This window comes from Pezoporus occidentalis, unplaced genomic scaffold (assembly GCF_034315485.1).
Source record: "Pezoporus occidentalis ecotype Australia unplaced genomic scaffold, CSIRO_AGI_Poc_V1 ctg67, whole genome shotgun sequence".
Taxonomy (NCBI): Eukaryota; Metazoa; Chordata; class Aves; order Psittaciformes; family Psittacidae; genus Pezoporus; species Pezoporus occidentalis.
In genome coordinates this window covers 2,011,511-2,029,331 of record NW_026916019.1, presented here as the reverse complement: position 1 = coordinate 2,029,331, position 17,821 = coordinate 2,011,511, and the positions used below count along the sequence as shown (strand labels likewise).

At 39.5% G+C, this 17,821-nt stretch overlaps 1 protein-coding gene across 1 annotated transcript in view; it reads left to right on the top strand.

The window, feature by feature from the left end:
* Positions 1-1,896: 1,896 nt before the first annotated feature.
* The window catches only part of NOX3 (NADPH oxidase 3), a 169,886-nt gene continuing 153,961 nt past the window's right edge, over positions 1,897-17,821 (top strand). Inside the window, 1 exon segment of the mRNA XM_062640781.1 lies at positions 1,897-2,097. Within this exon segment, the coding sequence (XP_062496765.1) occupies positions 1,897-2,097 (201 nt within the window).

The following is a 17,821-nucleotide window of genomic DNA, read 5'->3' as shown; positions in this document are numbered from 1 at the left end:
GATAAACGTAAGTATATCTATGTGTTTTTATGTCTAAGGATTGTAAGCCTGCATAGAGAGTTAAAAAGGGCAAAAGTTCAAAGCAGGGTATGATTGAATGGACGGACGGTAGGAAATAGGATCAGATGAGAGTAGAGTGCCCTGTGTGGAAGGAAGTCTGCTCATTAGCAAGGCAGAGATGCTCTAGGAAACAGCCAGGCAAGTGCCCCTGAGGCACAACATTTTAGAGGTCTACAGGCATGGGGTGCCTATGAACAGCAGGAGGAGACCTGACTGAGGGACAGCAAAAAACTCTGGAAGCTTTGAGATGTTTCAAAGGACTGCATTCTCCCCTGCATGAATGTGCTAATCTGACCTGAGTAAGGAGTGATGCAGCTTGTAAAAGTAAAATCAGGGTTTTCTGTCTACTCCTGGTTTTACATATTGTCCGTTTTGTACTGTCTTAAAATCCTGATGTTTAGCTAATTTTTGCTAATCTTCAATTAATCTGGGATTTGTCCTACAGATTCACAGTTCCTTGGAAGGGCACTAGTTCCTACTGGGGACATTGTTGATTTCCAACATAATGCAGGTATCCACGCCTGTTTCTTTAAATTAGTGTGGTTTTATTTCAGTTCCTCTATACTTGTGTTATCTCTCTTCTGTATTTACCATGCCCATAAAAGGTGTTTGCTGGACATTTTTGGAGCCTGAAAGCTGCTTTAACAAGTGAGTTGAATGGCCTGAAGCCAAATGCGGACTTCAGGATACATTTGTATGGCACATTCAAATACTCCAGAAGCTTTTGTTTGGTTCTCTTACGACATAGCTTGCACGTCTCTGGCTGCAGTAATAGTTTAAGGTAATCAATGTTTAATACACAGAGCAAGATCTGCCTGATCCTACAGATGGTCATGAATGGTCATTCAGAGATGGATAGGCATTCACCTGGTTGGTGAAAGCTGTTTAAAGCACCTGCTTTGAAGTCCAGTGATGACTTGCCACAGTGCTGCCTTCAACTCAGTCTTTACTAGTAAGACTGGCCTTCAGGATCCCAGGGCCAAGACCAGAGGGAAAGTCTGGTTTGTTGACATGTTCCCTAACCTGCTCTTATCCACCAAGAGGGTAAGTCTTCCTTGCTCCAAACACACAAGGGTCTACAGGGCCTTACTGGCTGCACTCGCAAGTCTTGAGGGAGCTGGCTGGTGTTGGTGGGAGGCCACTCTGTGTTATCTTTGAAAGGCTGTGGCAACTAGAGAAAGTTCCTGAAGACTGGAGGAGTGCAAATGACACTCCTATATTCATGAAGGGTGACGAGGATCTGGGGAACAAGAGGCTGGTCAGCCTCATCTTGATTCCTAGGAAGGTGGTGGAGGAGCTAATCCTGGGAACCATTATTAGGCACATGAAGGAGAAGAAGGTGATCAGGAACAGTCAGCATGGAATGAGGAAGGGGAACTCTCATTTAACCAACCCAACAGTCTGCTACAAAAATTTGACTATCTATGTGAATGAGAGCAGTGAATGCTGTTTACTACAACTTTAGTAAAACTTTTGACACTCTGATAACAACCTTATAGACTAGCTGGCAAAGTACGAATTAGAGATACGTACAGTGAGGTGGGTTGAAAAATATTTGAACAGAGGGGCCCAGAGGGTTGTAATCAGCAACATGAAGTCCAGGGGGGGGCAAGTCACTTCTGGTGCATCCTGGGGGTTGATACTGTCATTAATGATGTGGATGATAGGACAGAGTGTACCCTCAGTTACTTTGCTGATGATACAAAACTGTGAGAAATTATTGATACAGTCAACAGCTGTGCTGCCATTCAGAGTAATATCAACAGACTGGAGAAATGAGCCCAGGGCAACCTCATGAAGTTCCACAAAAGCAAGTGCAAAGTCCTGCTTGTGGGGATGAACAATCCCATGTACCAGCGCAGGCTGCAGGCTGACTGGCTGGAAAGCAGCTCTGGAGAGAAGGATCTGGAGGTCCTGGTGGACAGCAAGCTGACCACAAGCCACCTTCTTGTGAAGAAGGGCAGCACCCTCCTGGGCTTTATCAGGAAGAACATTGCCATCAGTTTCAGAGATATTCTTCTCCTCTACTCAGCCATTGTGAGACACATTTGGAGTACTGGGTCCCCTCATGCTGGTTTTAAGATCTCACACTGTTCTTTTCTTGGCAGAGTGAGGATTGTATTGACTCCAATTTGGCCACAGGGTCTGTTTTATGGTGAGAAGAGTGCAGTCTTCATGCCTGTTCCACAAAGGACCTCTTGTCTGAGCCCAGCCCCAGAGGCACTCGCTTCAGTTGTACACCTGAGTACTACAATAGCTTTTTTTAGAGAAAGATTTCTGATTTTTATAGGAAGGACATCATGAGTGTGCCATATGAAGTGGTAAGTAGAAGGTGGAGATTAGTAGACGGAACAGTGTCTGTTCAAGAAAACCCTCTACTGTAATCCATAGTGATTTATGAAACATTTGTCCCCCTCCTTTATATGACCCTTAAATTATGGTCCTCCTTCTCTGTAATGCAGAGACCTAATATTAAAAACCTAATAAACCCTGTTTCAATTTGCTTTAATGAAAACAATCAAAATCCATTTTTCTTAAGCAAAGTGATGTTTATATTGATCTCTCTGACAGAACATAACTGAAGTGTATAAAAACTGAAGAATAAACTTAAGGGCATTGCAGACGTATTTTGTACAGACAATAGCCATGTTCTGGCTACTTTCACTTCATTTTTCTGTTTCTTAGACCACACAAAATAGCTTGTCCTTTTAAAAAATATTTATTTACTTTTAAGCACGGAGAATTGGGTACAATAGCAACATGCCTGCAGGCTGCAGCCCAATATTATTGTACTTATTAACGTAAACCAGTAAAGCAGTACAGGCCAGATACTGCTTTGCTATCCCTTTGTGACCTCTTCAAGTTCATGCGGGCTGTAAGGGGTAAAGAGTAGCTGTCTGACTTCATGTAACTGGCTGAAATAGGATGTGTAAAGTTAATACTTACTGTAGGGCAATGACCATTTATTTTGGATTCACGTTACTGACTGCATTATACTCAGACCAGGGAAGGAGAATGCTGTGCTGCCTTGAGATGGCTGTGATGACAGAAAGGTCTGAGAGAAAAAAAATAATAAGCTTTTAAAAGAGAGCATCCTGACGATGATTTAAGAAATCAGAACCACTTGGGGCAAAGAAGATAGCTGACCCAAACTGAGACAAACACAAGAGAGGGCTTATAGGGCACACTCATCTCTGAAACAATTCCTCTCCCTTTAGTAGAGCTACAGTAGGTATAACTTGACCTATATGGGTCACTTTGTTATAAAAGAGGGATGTCCATACTCTTAAAATAAATTGTTCTTCATTTTGGTAATGTTGCCTACATAGAGCAGGAGCTGGCCATGTGTTGTGCTGACTGGTTCATTTTGGAACACATGCTATAACCTGTGCAAGCTAAATTAATGGAAATAATGAGTGTGGGTTGTTTTTAACCTGATTTCCCAAGAAAACAAGCCTCATGCAATCACCCTGGCTGAGTGTATTGTTTCAAAGGATGTTGTTTCCTGATAACTTTTGAATCTATAGACTACTTACAGCCAATTTAACAAATAAATAGAGGTGAAGAAATTAGTTTATTTCTGCAAATTTTGTGAAAATTGAAGGAGGTTCCTCTTACTGCCTTTATCAGTGGGAAGACAGATAATCTGACCTTTTATTAGAATAACAGAGGATCTACCCAAGAAAGAGTTTTGGTTCATTAATTCTCCTACTAAAAGAATTATTTGTTTCACTTCTCATCTCTCCTCCTTTTTCACATGGGAGCTCCCTACTGAAACACTGAATTATTCTTAACTGTCTGTGGGCAGATATTCTACTCTTAATTGAAAGAGCCATATATAAACTTGTGTTCATGACAACTGGACATAGACTTCACCTTTGATACATTTTGCCATACTGAGCAATCATTGTCGAAGTGAGTAAAGGCTGAGATGTGTGAGAATGGAAAACATTATCTGTTTATTATACATTATTATACATTATATGTATAGCTTCTGCACTGGGGGAGCTGGCATTAAGCGTTACATAAACTCTTAATGAGTTTATAGGCTAAACAGAGAAGAAGAGAAAATAAGGTATTGGGCTTGCTAAGAGCTAAGCAGAAAGCCAGTGACGAGAACCAGGATTCAAATCCTGATCTCTAATCTGAACTGTATCTTTTAGCCCTACAAGTCTCTTCTTAGCTCTAAATCTATTGCTCTTGAGAAACAGCTGATGTCAGAAGTATATCTGTAAAGAGACTGTATTTCCTTTCTTCTTTTTGCCCCCCCCCCCCCCCCCCCCCGCTGTTGAAATAATTTCCTGTCTTAGCTGGTTAACCTTTCCTACTCATTTCTATTTTCATGTAATTTCTTATTATAGTTGCAAGTTAATCACAAATCTATTGAGAGACTCCTCTTTAATCTAGCAGCTTTCGTTTACTTTCTGTGTCATTTAGAACAGTTGTGCTATGGTTAAGAGTGTCCAATTACATTCGCTGCAGGAGAAAAAACCAAGAGATCAGCAGCCTACAATTTCAGCTGAAGATATCATCAAATGGGAAAACAAATTAGGTACCTAAAAATAAAATTAAGGATACAGATTCACATGCCAGATTTGCTCGTACTGAGTGACACAGAATGACTGGTCTGGTAACTGTTAACCTTTTCACCCTAAATAAGAAAAAATGGCGTGACTTTTTTTTAACAGTTCTAAAACAAGAGAAGAAGAGGCAGCCTTGCAGAATCCATACAGATGATGTATTTTAGAGCATCTGCCACTACAGTTTCTTAAATCTCATTGTGTGCTTGCTGTCACATAGGAAATCAGCAGAGATTTCTCTGACTCAATAAACAGATTCATATCCTAATAAAAATTGATAAAATAAACCATCTTCTGTATGGTGATGGTAGAGAAACTTTTGAAAATGGGGATATAACACACATTGACTAGTGGGTTATGTGCATCTTTGCTTGATTGCTTCCTTCCTTCTTCCCTCCTCTATTTTATTCCTACAACTCTCCCTTCCTTCCTCTCTCCCTTTCTACCTTCCTCCTTTTTCCCATTCTTTTCTTCCTACTGTCTTCCCTCTCTTCATGGGGGCCTACTAAGTAATATTTTGAAATAAATCTGATTTCTCCCATCCAGCAGTCAAAGGGTCCATATGTTAATCAGTGCTCTGAAAGCTCCTTAGTTAGGAAAAGATTATAACCTGGAGAGTCATGGTTTCAAATGCAGACTTGGATACATAATGTTTACTCATACTTTTCTACATTTCTAGAATACAGAGAAAGTGGTAAACACCCATTCCATCATGCAAAAGATTGTTGCACCCTGGCACTGCCTTACATAAAGCATCTGCCTCAGAACCTTTCAATAGCGGCACTGGGAATGATCTTTAGCACCAAGATGCCTCTTCCCTGATCAGGTCAATAGATTATTAAAGCACTAGGTAACTAAAACAAGCAATTCTGCAGGTAGAAAGAAAATTAATAGAAGTCTCCATCTAGTTATCCAAACAATTAAATTTCTCCTAGAAAAATCAGAGATAATATTCCACTCAAGAATTCTTGATAGAATAAATTTGACAGAAAAACAGCCTTTTATAGCTGAACTTCAGACATTATTAATCTATCAAGCTCTCCAAAAAGGCCAGGAATCACATACTTCCCAGAAAAAATCCATGTTGTCCAATGTACAAACCCAGGCACAAATCTGAGCCATGTTGTCAAATATCAGTCCTTATAACTTGTCTGCCATAAATGCTCTTCAAGGGTAAATATAATAGAGTAATTTTCCAGGCACCAGATTGATTAAAATTGCAAACTACAATTCAGAGCTTGAAATTCAGCACATGAAACATCCTAAGCTGGGATTCATTGCCCAAGTTACCATGGCATCTTCTGAAATCATAAAAAGCAAACAAGCCCAGCAATATAATTGAGCCTTTAAAAGGGAAATCTGTCCTCAATTCAAAAGTAATAACAGGTCAATCTGTTTCAGGTCTGTGTGGCTTAAAATTATCCTGGAAGAACTGAAATAGGCTGCTGGTCCGTGCATACATGTGTATGTGTTCCTTTCTTTAACATGCCCATACCCCATTTCTCAGTTTCAGCACATAAATCGGTGCTTGCCAGCACTTACATGAAAGTGTAAATAAAAAGGGCTTGATGACTCACTGCACAACTATAGTATTTCACAGGCAGGAGCGCAGCTGCTATCCACCTACTTTTGAATTGGCTCAATATATCCTGTCCGGGTGGATGTTATTGACTTGCCTCATTTGTCTGTGCTAACAGGCTCTCTTTGGAGAAGGAAATGGGGGAAGTGAAACAAACCATCCTGAAACTGCCCTTGCCAGATTCAAAGATAAGTACTCCGAACACTCAGTCATTGCAAATCTCTTCTAGTTATTCATCACACAATGTATGCACTTTGGGGTTTTGGGAACTTGCTGATGACCTGCATGGGAGCCGGGGGTAGCATGAGAAAGCCCTTTTCCACAAATTTTGTGAGGTGCTGGGAGCTGTAGAAAAGCAAATGGGACTGGGCAGATGGAGGAAATGTTCCAGGCAGTGCCTGCCTGATGTAGTATCTGGCTCTGGGGAGCAGCAGCAGCCTTTAAAGAGCTAGCTTTGCTGTAGTTGTTCAGGTGTCTTGTATTACAAGGCACCTGCTATATATCTTATCTATTTATCTATGCACTCACATGTATATATGCATCACCACCTACTGAACCATTATTAGTGATAAACAAATAGAAGTTGAACCCAAATGCAGAAGAACCCTGGCTATTTACACATCATCTGATTTCATGAAGTGGAGAAGATTTGTTCATTACCAGAGAGAGTAGAATAGAAGGAAGGTAAAATTACAGTCTTTCAAGATAATATGTAGGAAGCTGTTGTGTGGAACTCTATTTCTTACCTCGTTCTGCACAGAAAAAACATAGCTTTACATAAGGAAACTATGCTTGGAGCAACTAACTACAACTATCCTGGAGCCTTGTATTCTGGACATTCCACTTTTCTCTTAAAGTAGGAGTTAAATCGGAGTAATTTATGCCCAATAGCACTAATATATCCTGAAAGTGAATCATTTGCTTCTGGCCCCAGATTACTGTTTTCATTACCAGATACTTATTCCTTTGGTGTGCATGCTTACACACATGATTAAGGTTTATTTAACATTTGTGCGTTTTTCAATACCTGGATATTCTTACATTAAGATTGGCTCTTCATCAGTCCCTGCAAGCTGGAACCAAAGAATTCAGGATAAGACTTCTGTAACTCCTGCCTAGCCTAGTAAATATGGGCTATGAGGCAATGCAATCTGCTGTAACATTGGTGCACATTTTAAACAGTCATGGTGTAAATATTCCTAAATAGAAGTCCATGGTAATCTAATACAATACTGTGATCTGCAATATGGTAATTACAACTGTGACTTGACTCATTAATTTTGGTAACAGTTGTTAAGCAGCTCATTAGGTGAGTATCGAACAGCAGACGTCAATCTGGGGAGCCTCTCAAAACCTTCCAATATTTTCCTTTTCACAGCAAGAGGTATGGCAGAGAAGGGGGGGGGGGGGGGTTGGAGGCTGGATTTAGGGACTTTTGAGCTGTTAAGTTCTGGGCATTTCATGATTTTGGCAAATATCTTGCTAACTCTGTGAGCCAGAATTAAGCAAAGTTATTATTGTGTAGTACATTTCAACTGCTAGCCTTGAAAAATTCCTCTTGGTTGCTCATCATGTGTATTCCAGCAGACCCTTCAGTTTCTGCTGACAAACAAGGGGGCTAACAGAGCACACCCCTGCACAAGATTACACAAAGCTGGCCTGTGCTTCCATTTGTTCATTTCATGTCACACTTGTGTGTGTGATTTGATGTTCTAAATGGGATGATTTTTGATGCTTACTTGTATTAATTCAGCTATAGTACATCAGTTGGAAATAAACACGCATTAGTTCCTCTTCATATATCTGTATGCTGGTTATGGTGAACAAGATCACAAAACTCACAGACATGAAAATTAAAGCTGTCAATGGCAAGCACATGATGTATAACATTTTTAACATATACTTTAATCTCCCTGCGGGAGCAGGGATTAAATTGGTTTCATCAATTTGTTCTCGGGCACTTAAAGAAATGGTGTGACAATGTCTGAGACTGGCCTAAAAAAGGACAGTTCTGGCTGGATAGCCACTCTGCAGAGTGGAAACTAGATTTGACTTCAAGTATTTAGCTTTTGCCTTTTGTTCTGAGGTGTTCCTTGAGCAGATTCCTCAAGGGAATTTGAATAGACTGTTCTGAAGCTGACTGACTACAAACAGCAACGCCAATACACACAGGGCCAGGTTCAGGCACAGTGTCCATAGATACGTACAGTTTAATCTTTGAACTGAGTGAAGCCTAAAAGCTGTCAAATTTATCTCCTTCCCCCTCCACAAAACCTGTCCAGCCAGGCGCAGAAGTGCCAAGATCACTATCGGACTCTCTAGTACAGAGGGAAACACTGGAGCTATTTGAAAGTCGTTAGTAAAATTTCTCAGTCCAACTCTGCAATGCTTTGGCAGGAATGGAGTCAGGAACACTGTATCTAAATGATGTCTCCTGCCCTGTATGTCACACATGGCTTTCTGTTCGTGCATTTCCCTTCATGTCTGCAGCCATGAGTGAAGCCCTTGTCTCCAGAAAACAAGCACCATCACTTTGTAGTGTTGTTTCAGGGCAATGGTGTTTTGCAGCTGGCAGACCTTTACTGGGTAGCCGAAGCTTAATCTGCATTCCTGCTCCCAGTCTACTTCCCTGTGGCTCTTTACTCACATCTTTCTTTCTCCGCTATGTCAGCCCAAAGCGTATCCTGTATAAATGCTTACCTGCCAAGTAAATGACAATTTTCTGGTATGTAGGCCTTTTAAACCAACGGTGCAATAAAGCTGATTTTTGGACATTTAGGCATTTTTATCCCGTGAGTGACTGAGTATATTAAGTACTGCTTTTCATCCATTTTTTTCCTTTCCTATCCTTTAATCATCCTCATTTCATTCTTGATAAACAGTGATGACATATAACACCATACATCCTGTACTACTAAGAGAAAGACTAGTAGTGGCAGCACTTAAGTAACAAACACAGGTTTGTTTATGTCAGACTTAAGGTTAGCTTAGAGATGAGAGATGTATACTCCTTACTGCGAATCTGCCCCAAGATGTGGTTTGCTGAATCTCTGCAAGCTGGGCTTAAAAAAAGGCTCCCAATGCCTTGCTGAATCAGCTGAAGAGTGCAGCCACATAGGGTAAAGTATCTCGCATCCATAGCAACACTGCATCTCTCTGTTAACATCTCCCCTTCCATCACAGCCTCCACACTGACCCACAAATAGTGATATTGCAAATAACAGTCAAAATGGTATTCCCTCCCCCACCCAGACATACTTTCTACCATTAGGGTACATATGAAATAAGGCTTTTAAAAGCCTGGAATACAATCTGGATGCTGTTGAAGGCAAGCCTTCTCACCTGGGTCACCTTTAGTCTGGAAAACAATTTTTTTTGTCTCTATCTTGTTAAGTGTCCATCCTTTTTCAAACCTTACTGGCAAAATTCTCCTCCTCTGCTCCTTAAATTTAATCCTGTAGAATAAGTTATAGTAGGATATTGGTTATATGAAAGACACTACAGGTCGGTTCCACCTTCCTGAGAGTAAGCTATTGAAAAATTGATTGTCTTTTCCAAATTAGCTGTCCAGGTTCCTTTTGTAGTCAGTGGAGAGATAAATGATTTAGCCAATCCTAGATAAGTATTAGAGGACAAACTGCAAGTTATATGTGGGCCGGTTAATACTGTGAAGAAGTCTGCTCCCTCTGACTTAATTGTATAACCAAGTTTCCAATGCACCTCAAAGTCAGTCTGGATCCAAATTCTGACAGCCCACCTGGTTTCTTAGCTCACTAGCAATCTTGCATTGTGCTAAGGAAGTTTTATTTAATGCCAGACTCAGCCAGCTTTTCTTATGTGGAATAAGCAATTTATTTTTCCCTTATTTGATATTTTTTGTGCATCCCTGCAAAGTGGAGTTGCTGGATTTTATAAGTGTTTCAGCAAATAGTTGTCTAAAGTCCTGTGGTACCACAATTCAAGCAAAAAGCCAAGCATATGTCTGATCCTTGAAAACACTACTAGCACTCACTTCTCTGCTTACCTTCTTTTGCGTCACTCACATACTTTTCAGGGCAGAGACTTTTGCTCTTTCAGCTCCATTGTGTGCCTTTTCTTTGCTGCACCAAGCTATTTGCCAGATGTGGGGATTGTAGAAAAAAAGCCCTTTGCCAGGTCTTCACTTCTTTGTCTTGTAATTACCCACTCCCTGAAAACAAAAAAGCTAAATATAAACTAAATAAAAGTTCTGTTTAGCTGTTAGGTAAGTGTAAAAAAAAATCCTCAAATCTGCAAAGTTGCTCCACTCAGACCCTCTGAGATTCAAACTATTTCAAGCCTGGACAAACACAAAGCTGTTGACTTCTGTTTAAAGCCAGACCAGGCCTTCATGATCTTGTACTGGTGGCACCTTTGGCGTATGTGTATGTGTGCATGAGTGAAGGCTGCTGGGTTGGAGGAGATGAGCCCTGGAAGGAGCTACTAAATGTCTAGTAGCATCAGAAAGGCAGATAGGAAAGGAAGAGGGAGAATGATGCAAGTCTTTTGAAGTGCTTGATTTGCCTCAGCTCTTGCATTTAATGTTTATATTTCTTTGCAATGAGGCAGATAACTATCCAGTGAGGAAAGGAAACTAAATGAGTTTTTTTCTACCTCTTTTACGAAACCCAGTCCCCCAAAGTATCTGCTATAACAGGGGTTTTGTTTTTTTTATTTAATTTCATTTTCTTCCATTCTTTTTCTCTTACAAAATCTTTTTCTCCCCTTTAGCTTTGGTTGCATTCCTGAGGCGAATTCTCTGAAAAATGTTTCTAGCTATTGCTAAGTTATTGGCAAAAGTGGATAAGGACAGAAAAAGACTAGGAATAAATTCCACGTTGAGGAAGCAGATTTTGTCAAGCATTCCTTATTTTTAAATAGTTTCAAAATACAGAAATTGTAGTAAGCTGGTTCTTCATATAAATAAATTGCCATACACTGTAAAGCAGTTGAATTAGTTCATAAACTGGGTATGCTATGTGTGGTTACTTGGTTATGAGCCACTAGATACAATCAATAATTCTGCTTTATCATTGTACTATAACAATATTTCCTAGGCATAAAGGGCTAAGAAAATCCACATCTATTATGAACTACTGTCTCAGTTTTTCTACTGCAATTCTTCGCAAGCTACTTTTTTATGTGTGTCAAGTCTCATCTGTGGGGGAAGAATAATTTAGAAGATCAGTAATAGGATGTGGAACATTTCACCTCCAGGTCACTTGTTTGAATCTAACCCTGAACCAGTAGTGATTGAAAATCATTGCCATCTGATTGCTTTCTTTTGCTGGCCTAATGGATATGAACCATTGGTCCTAGTCTAGAGCATAAAGGACATCTGTCCGCATCAAAAATCTTCTTTCAGATTGTAGTTAGCCTCTTTACAATCCCAGCAGAGAAAGGACCAGAGTGGAACGGGCGATAGTGAATGAATTGCATTACCCTTATGACCCTGAGGTAGCCTTTTCACATTAGTGAGATATTCTGGTAGAGTTACAGAGAAACTTTTATTGCTGGCATGATACTCTGCAGAGAGATAGCAAACCAAGCCTCCAAGTCAGATGATGTCACACGTTTTTTTGAGTGCTAAACTTTTCAGGAGAGTTGAAGTATTTTGGGAGTTATTCTCTAACCTGCACTGCTACTAGAGAAAATCTTATATCAAAGATTTTAGGAGGCTGAAAAGAAGTAGAAAGTGTGTGAGAGGAATGAAGGGGAAGATGATAAAACAAAGCAGAGGTGATGGTCCTACAGAAACAAAAAGTAACTGAAACCGTGACATTACTGGCCAAGAATTTGTAACTTGGCTAATACACCACACCGCACAAATTGTCCAGCAAAATCAGTCTTCAAGATTTGGCCCCATATGGTTTTGGGTGTTTGGGGGTTTTATTTGTTTGCTTGTTTTGTAATGCAGGTCCTCGCATTTCAGTACAAAGCAGGGTTCAATACCAATTTAGGAGAAAAAAGCAATGAAAAAATAGAACTGTACTGCTGCCTTCCAGAAGCCAGTAAGACTAATGTCTTAGATTATAAGAAAGGGCAGTAGCAATATCACCAGTGCAAAGAACAAGTAGCAACTTCTGGCTGCTTTATCACCAACTTTGTTTTTTTGCCAATTTAAGATCAAGATCTTAGAAAGAATTACATTCTGTCTTAGGAGGAACTGACAGAAACACATTTTCAATTACCAGTGGGTGACAACAGAACAACAGTGTTGGTACTTTTTTAAACAAGGTTATTTCTTGGTTTACAGAGGTGACTATTTATAAATGACTGAACAAGATCCTCTTACAAATGATCTTATTTTTTTAAAAAAGGAAATACCCTTATTGTGGGAATGGAGATGTTCAATTTATATCATACACTCTGTTTTAAGGCACAAAGCATCTTTGAGCGCACAAAAGTTGCAGTAAAAATATTTGGAATTTATCAGTTCTTTATATGCAATCTACCTGTGTGATGGGGTCTCTTGTGCCAACCTTCTGCATGGACACCATACTGCCAGACTCATCTAAGTTCTACCCTGTGTGAACAGAGCCTTAAAAAAGAGTGTGGTATGTTCTGTAAATCACCACCTCTTTGAAGGAAGAACAATGCTTTAGTGTGCAGCCACACAAACCATCAGGGACACAACCCTTGCAGATAAGAGACATTATTGTGATATCTTAAGGAAAACAAAGAAGTTTTGCAGTTTTTCAGTGCTCTGAATAAATGCTTTTAGCGAGCTAAACAGGAGGGAAGAAGGTGGAGATCTTGTTTCTATGTGATTATAATGAAAAAAAGAAGTGTTACTAAACTATTCCTACTTAAATAGTCATCTAATTTGAGCTTTGCCAATATAAAAAATGAATTTTATATTAAAACAACCTGGAACAAGCACCATTCTGATGTCCAAGCACTGTTTACCAGTGCTGGAAAGGAACATACACAGAAGCACAAGTCAGAAAATGATCCAAGTGCAAGGCATCACAACTTCCACCTAATGGGGCACTTTGTGAAGTTGTAGAACAGATGTTATATGCGTTATTCTAATGATATATAAATTACACCAGGATAACAGCCTTTGGTATGTAAAGGAGTCACATAAACATGGCAGGCAGTGTGGTACCCAGGAGCTGGAAGCTAGATAACAATAAAGCAACAAACAATCATCTATGACAGATGTGTCCTATTTTGACCTATATTGATACCTGGCTGGCATCAATACTGCAGCTGCATCCATTTATCTTAGGATGATGATCCTGACAAATGTTGGTCCTTTCTGGTACCACTTAGTATATTTTTACAAATCTGGCAGTGTCATAGTTATACAAGCATGCACCAAAAGCCCCAAATGGAAGGGATATCAGACCCATTGAGATCTCTGGGCAATGGCAGAAGGTTATAAGGAATGATCTGATGATGAAGTCTGACACGGAACACCAAACCTGGGAGATCAGGTGTGAGAAATACTTGGTGTTGATAGAGGATTTTAAATACCCAAGCATATTTTGGAAAATTGGTGTGGTGACAAACAGCCTGTCAAGCGGATCCTACCCCATCTCAAAGAACATACCAGCAGTTCATTGTAGATAGGCAGCTTGTGTGAGAACAGTTCTGAAATAACAGGGCACATTTCTTAGAAATAAGAATAAACCTAAAATTCTACAAAACCCCCACAACCTTAGGAAAATATTGAAGCAGGGGTTCACATAATCTAGAAAAGAAGTGTCTCCCTGGGGGCAGTCAGATCAACATGCGAGAATGATCTTGCTGTGAACAAGGATAAACTGTGCTTCATATCATCTCTGAGCAGGACAAGGGGAAATTAGTTTAAATTGCATGAAAGATTAAAATTATAACAGATTAAAATACAGGAGGGAAACTGAAAATCATTAGGCCCTCAAATGGATTGCTTAGGGAGGATGTGGGATTTCCCTCTTGGGGCAGCTCCCAGGGACAGGTTAGACGAGGCATCATGAATAGTTCAAGTACAGCTGATCTTGCACTGGAGGCACGGAGGGGGCAGGGCTCTCTATGATGGGGGAATTCACTTAGTCTTCTAAGAAGAAAGCTGAAATTGGAGAACAAGGCTCAAGCGCTAGCCTTCATGGAAAAACAAAAATGCTAATGGTATTAAGGACTTTTTCCTTCAAAAATTCTCCCAACTTCCTCACTGTTCAGATTGAAAATTTTACTTATACAAAATTGTTCAACCTTTCATTTTATTTCCAGATGCCATTAACTTAACTATTTCCAAACCATCTAATTTGGGTTAAAAAGCTTTCTTATAGAAATGGCTTTTGCTTTAAAGCTTTTTGACAGACCTACCATATTTTAGGCTTTTCACAAAGACTCATTTTTCTTTTCTGTCTTGTCCTTTCTTTTCCAACACATATATTACAAATTGATCTAGTTAAACAAGTTTTGTAGTTTAGCTGCTTACAAATTTTCACTGATCTTTCGCCAAGGGGGAAACATTTTAAATTTTTGTAACAAAGTGCTTTGCCTTCACTGTATCTGAGAAATTTAAAGAAACTGAATCTTAGACTTTTCTAATAGAAATAACAGTTAATGTCTAAAATCTAAGTGGATATCGTGCACTATAACTGGTCTGGAGAGGTTGTCTTTTAAAGTATCTGGTTTGGGAAAAGTAAACTTTGCAATAGCTGGAAACAGGAAGAATGTTAAAATAAAATGCATAACCCCACAATTTTCCCTCTCTAGGAACAGCAGTGCATAAACCTGGAAAGGCTAAAAGCTGAAATTTGCTCCATGGCATTCCCAGGACTCGTTCTACTGCTGGACTATGCTTGTTACCTAGAAAAATCCACCTCCCAAATCTCAGATAAATAGAAATTACCAGCAATGGAAGGAAATCTCCATTATAATCCATGACCTTAATACTATCAGCAGACAAATCTGTGCCAGTTATGCATGTCTTAATTTTGCAGTAAGATCTATTCCAAAGGGGCTGAGATGTTTAATTTTCCTCTGGACTGATCATTTTCCTATCAGTTTATAGAGAAAGCTGGTTTATCTGTCGGCATAATTTTGAAAGCAATTTATGTATACCATCTTCTTATGACTTCTGTGTTTGCTATTGAGCTTGAGGGGACGTGAAACACTTTTTCTGGAATCTGCAAAACAAAAACTGTATATTCACAGCAGGAGGACTGGTTCAGATAATCACAGATCCAGAGACCTGGACTAATACTTAGGCTGGAAATATCAGAAGACTTTTTTTTTTCCAGTGCTGCTTCCATAATCTTATTTATAGACCAAAATGGAAAAAGGTACACAAGAAATACTTTACAGTAAGGCAGAAGAGTCCAAGGAAGAGAATAGGCTAAGTGCATATTTCATAAAAGGCTTTATTTTTGGCTTAGCTTTATACCATAGTGAAAAAATTTGTCTGAATAAAGTTAATTCTCTCTTTTTTAAAATGTTGGACAGTCCCACAAAATCTATTGCCAGTAACTTGTTGTAGGTAATGCCCTGTGGTTAAATGTCTTCTGTAATATTTATTCTATATATTTTTCTATATAGAAGATAAACACGTGTCTACAGCATACTTTTATGAACCAGTTTGCGAGAATATCTAGTGTGTTTTTTTGTTTGTTTGACTAACTTCTGTTGTTTGGTTGGTTGGTTTTTCTGTTTTTTGGGTTTGTTTTTTTTTTTCATTTTTCCCTGTGGAGAAAACGGGCTAAACCCGAATAACTGCTGGAGGCATCATGACACCTTAGCTACATTTCAATTAGACACTGCAATAGATTATTTACTTGCTGTGGTGGTCTCACCTTGAATTCTGCCAGCCAGCCAGCCAGCCACCTATACACCCAGCCCTCAACACCTCAACAAAATGGGGAGAAAATGATAAAAAAGCTCCTGACTTGAGATAAACACATGGAGATCGATTAACAATTACTGTCACAGGCAAAACAGACTTGACCTGTGGAAGTACCTTTATATGTGTATTGGGTGTAGGTTGCTAAGTGTTGGCAATGGAGAACTGCATCTGTCATGGTGCAGCCCTGCAGGCCCCTGTCCACCACTTCCAACATCTGGCCACCTTCATCCAGTACACGTGTACTGACAGTGTCCCCCAGCAGAGAAATTGAAACTGTCTTTACATTGAAGACCCTTGAGCTACCATTACCTTAGAACATGGTTTCTCAGATGAGTAAATACAGGACATCACTGATACCACAGGGACAATTTTCAAATGCAGAAAACTTTAGCAGCTAAGTCCATATTTTAGACTTTAAACTGACATGCAAATAATTTTTGATCAGCACTCTACCCGCCAGGTCCTGAGCTAAGTTCCTGAGCACTGGTACAGCATTTGCAGTATTGCAGTATCTATGATTTCTTCAAAGTTTGTGATTTTCCTGAATTTCACTAGAAACAATAAAGTAGTCACTGCTCCACTTGAAGGTGAGCCCACACCAGGCACTAGAGACAATCCCCAGGGAAGACAAGTTTGTGTAAGGATAGCCAGTGTCAGGTTAGCCTCATGGCAACCTGATACATGGTACAGGGGCAGTGAAAGCTACTCAATACCACAAGATGGCTACAAGATGGACTTTGAGTTTCTTGAGCTCCAAAGAGTGGTAAACTCACTTTTGGTCAGGATGATGCTGCATTATTTAATTTACTGGTTTGGAGTATATGAGTTTTTCTTCTTCCTTCTTATTTCCTTTTTTTTTTTCTTTTTTTTTTTTCTTTACTTTCTTAATCTGCCACTCAACTAGGCATGAAAATATGATGGTGAGATGCACTCAATGACCAATGACAAAGGCTCAGTTACTGAGTTAAATATTGCTGCCTTATGCTAACAAATACAACACAAGGCAGGCATAGAAGATGGGGGAGATACAGAGGAATGACCAAACTGGCTGGTTGCTTACAGCTATGAAAAGTTGAAATATATGATTTAAGTGAAGTTAAGGCTTCTTCTCAGGTTGTTCCTTTAGGCATCACTTCATATGATTTCTTTCAGCAGCTCAACTGGCTTAAATACCTACTTCAAGCATTCTGTAACTCCAGATCTGTAGTCTAAAGTTTCCATCAGTGCAACGTGGCTGCTAAATCAGACCTTATTTTCTCCAGATGTTGAGCATCTGTCATTCTTAATTAAACCAACAGGAGCTGAGGCTGTGGAAAAGCATGCACTTTTAAAGGTGAATTGCAGTGGGATGGAAAACTGGAATTTTGGCCTTTCTGCTTCTTCATGATGTGAAAGAAAAGCTAGAAAACTTTCGCTTTTTGAGTCTAAGTTTATTTTTTTAAATGATATGCTTAGAAATATTAGGAATATAAAGTCAGGCATTTCCTGGTTTTGCTAGGGAACTTTTTGGAGGCCTCATCTCCACATATTATTTATTTGTACTAAGGTATGTCTGAATAGGGATCAGCGTTGCATTGTGCATGTATGATTTGTACCGCATCTGGCACAATCTTTGTTTGCTCTTAAAAGCTCTGTGGGTTTTAAATCTTAAACAAAAGAGTGTTTTCTCACAAGATTTTTTAGGTGGAGCTGTTGAATCAGTGTGTTTAAGAAAAGGAAATAAAATTCCTTTGCCATTTCAATTGTGGG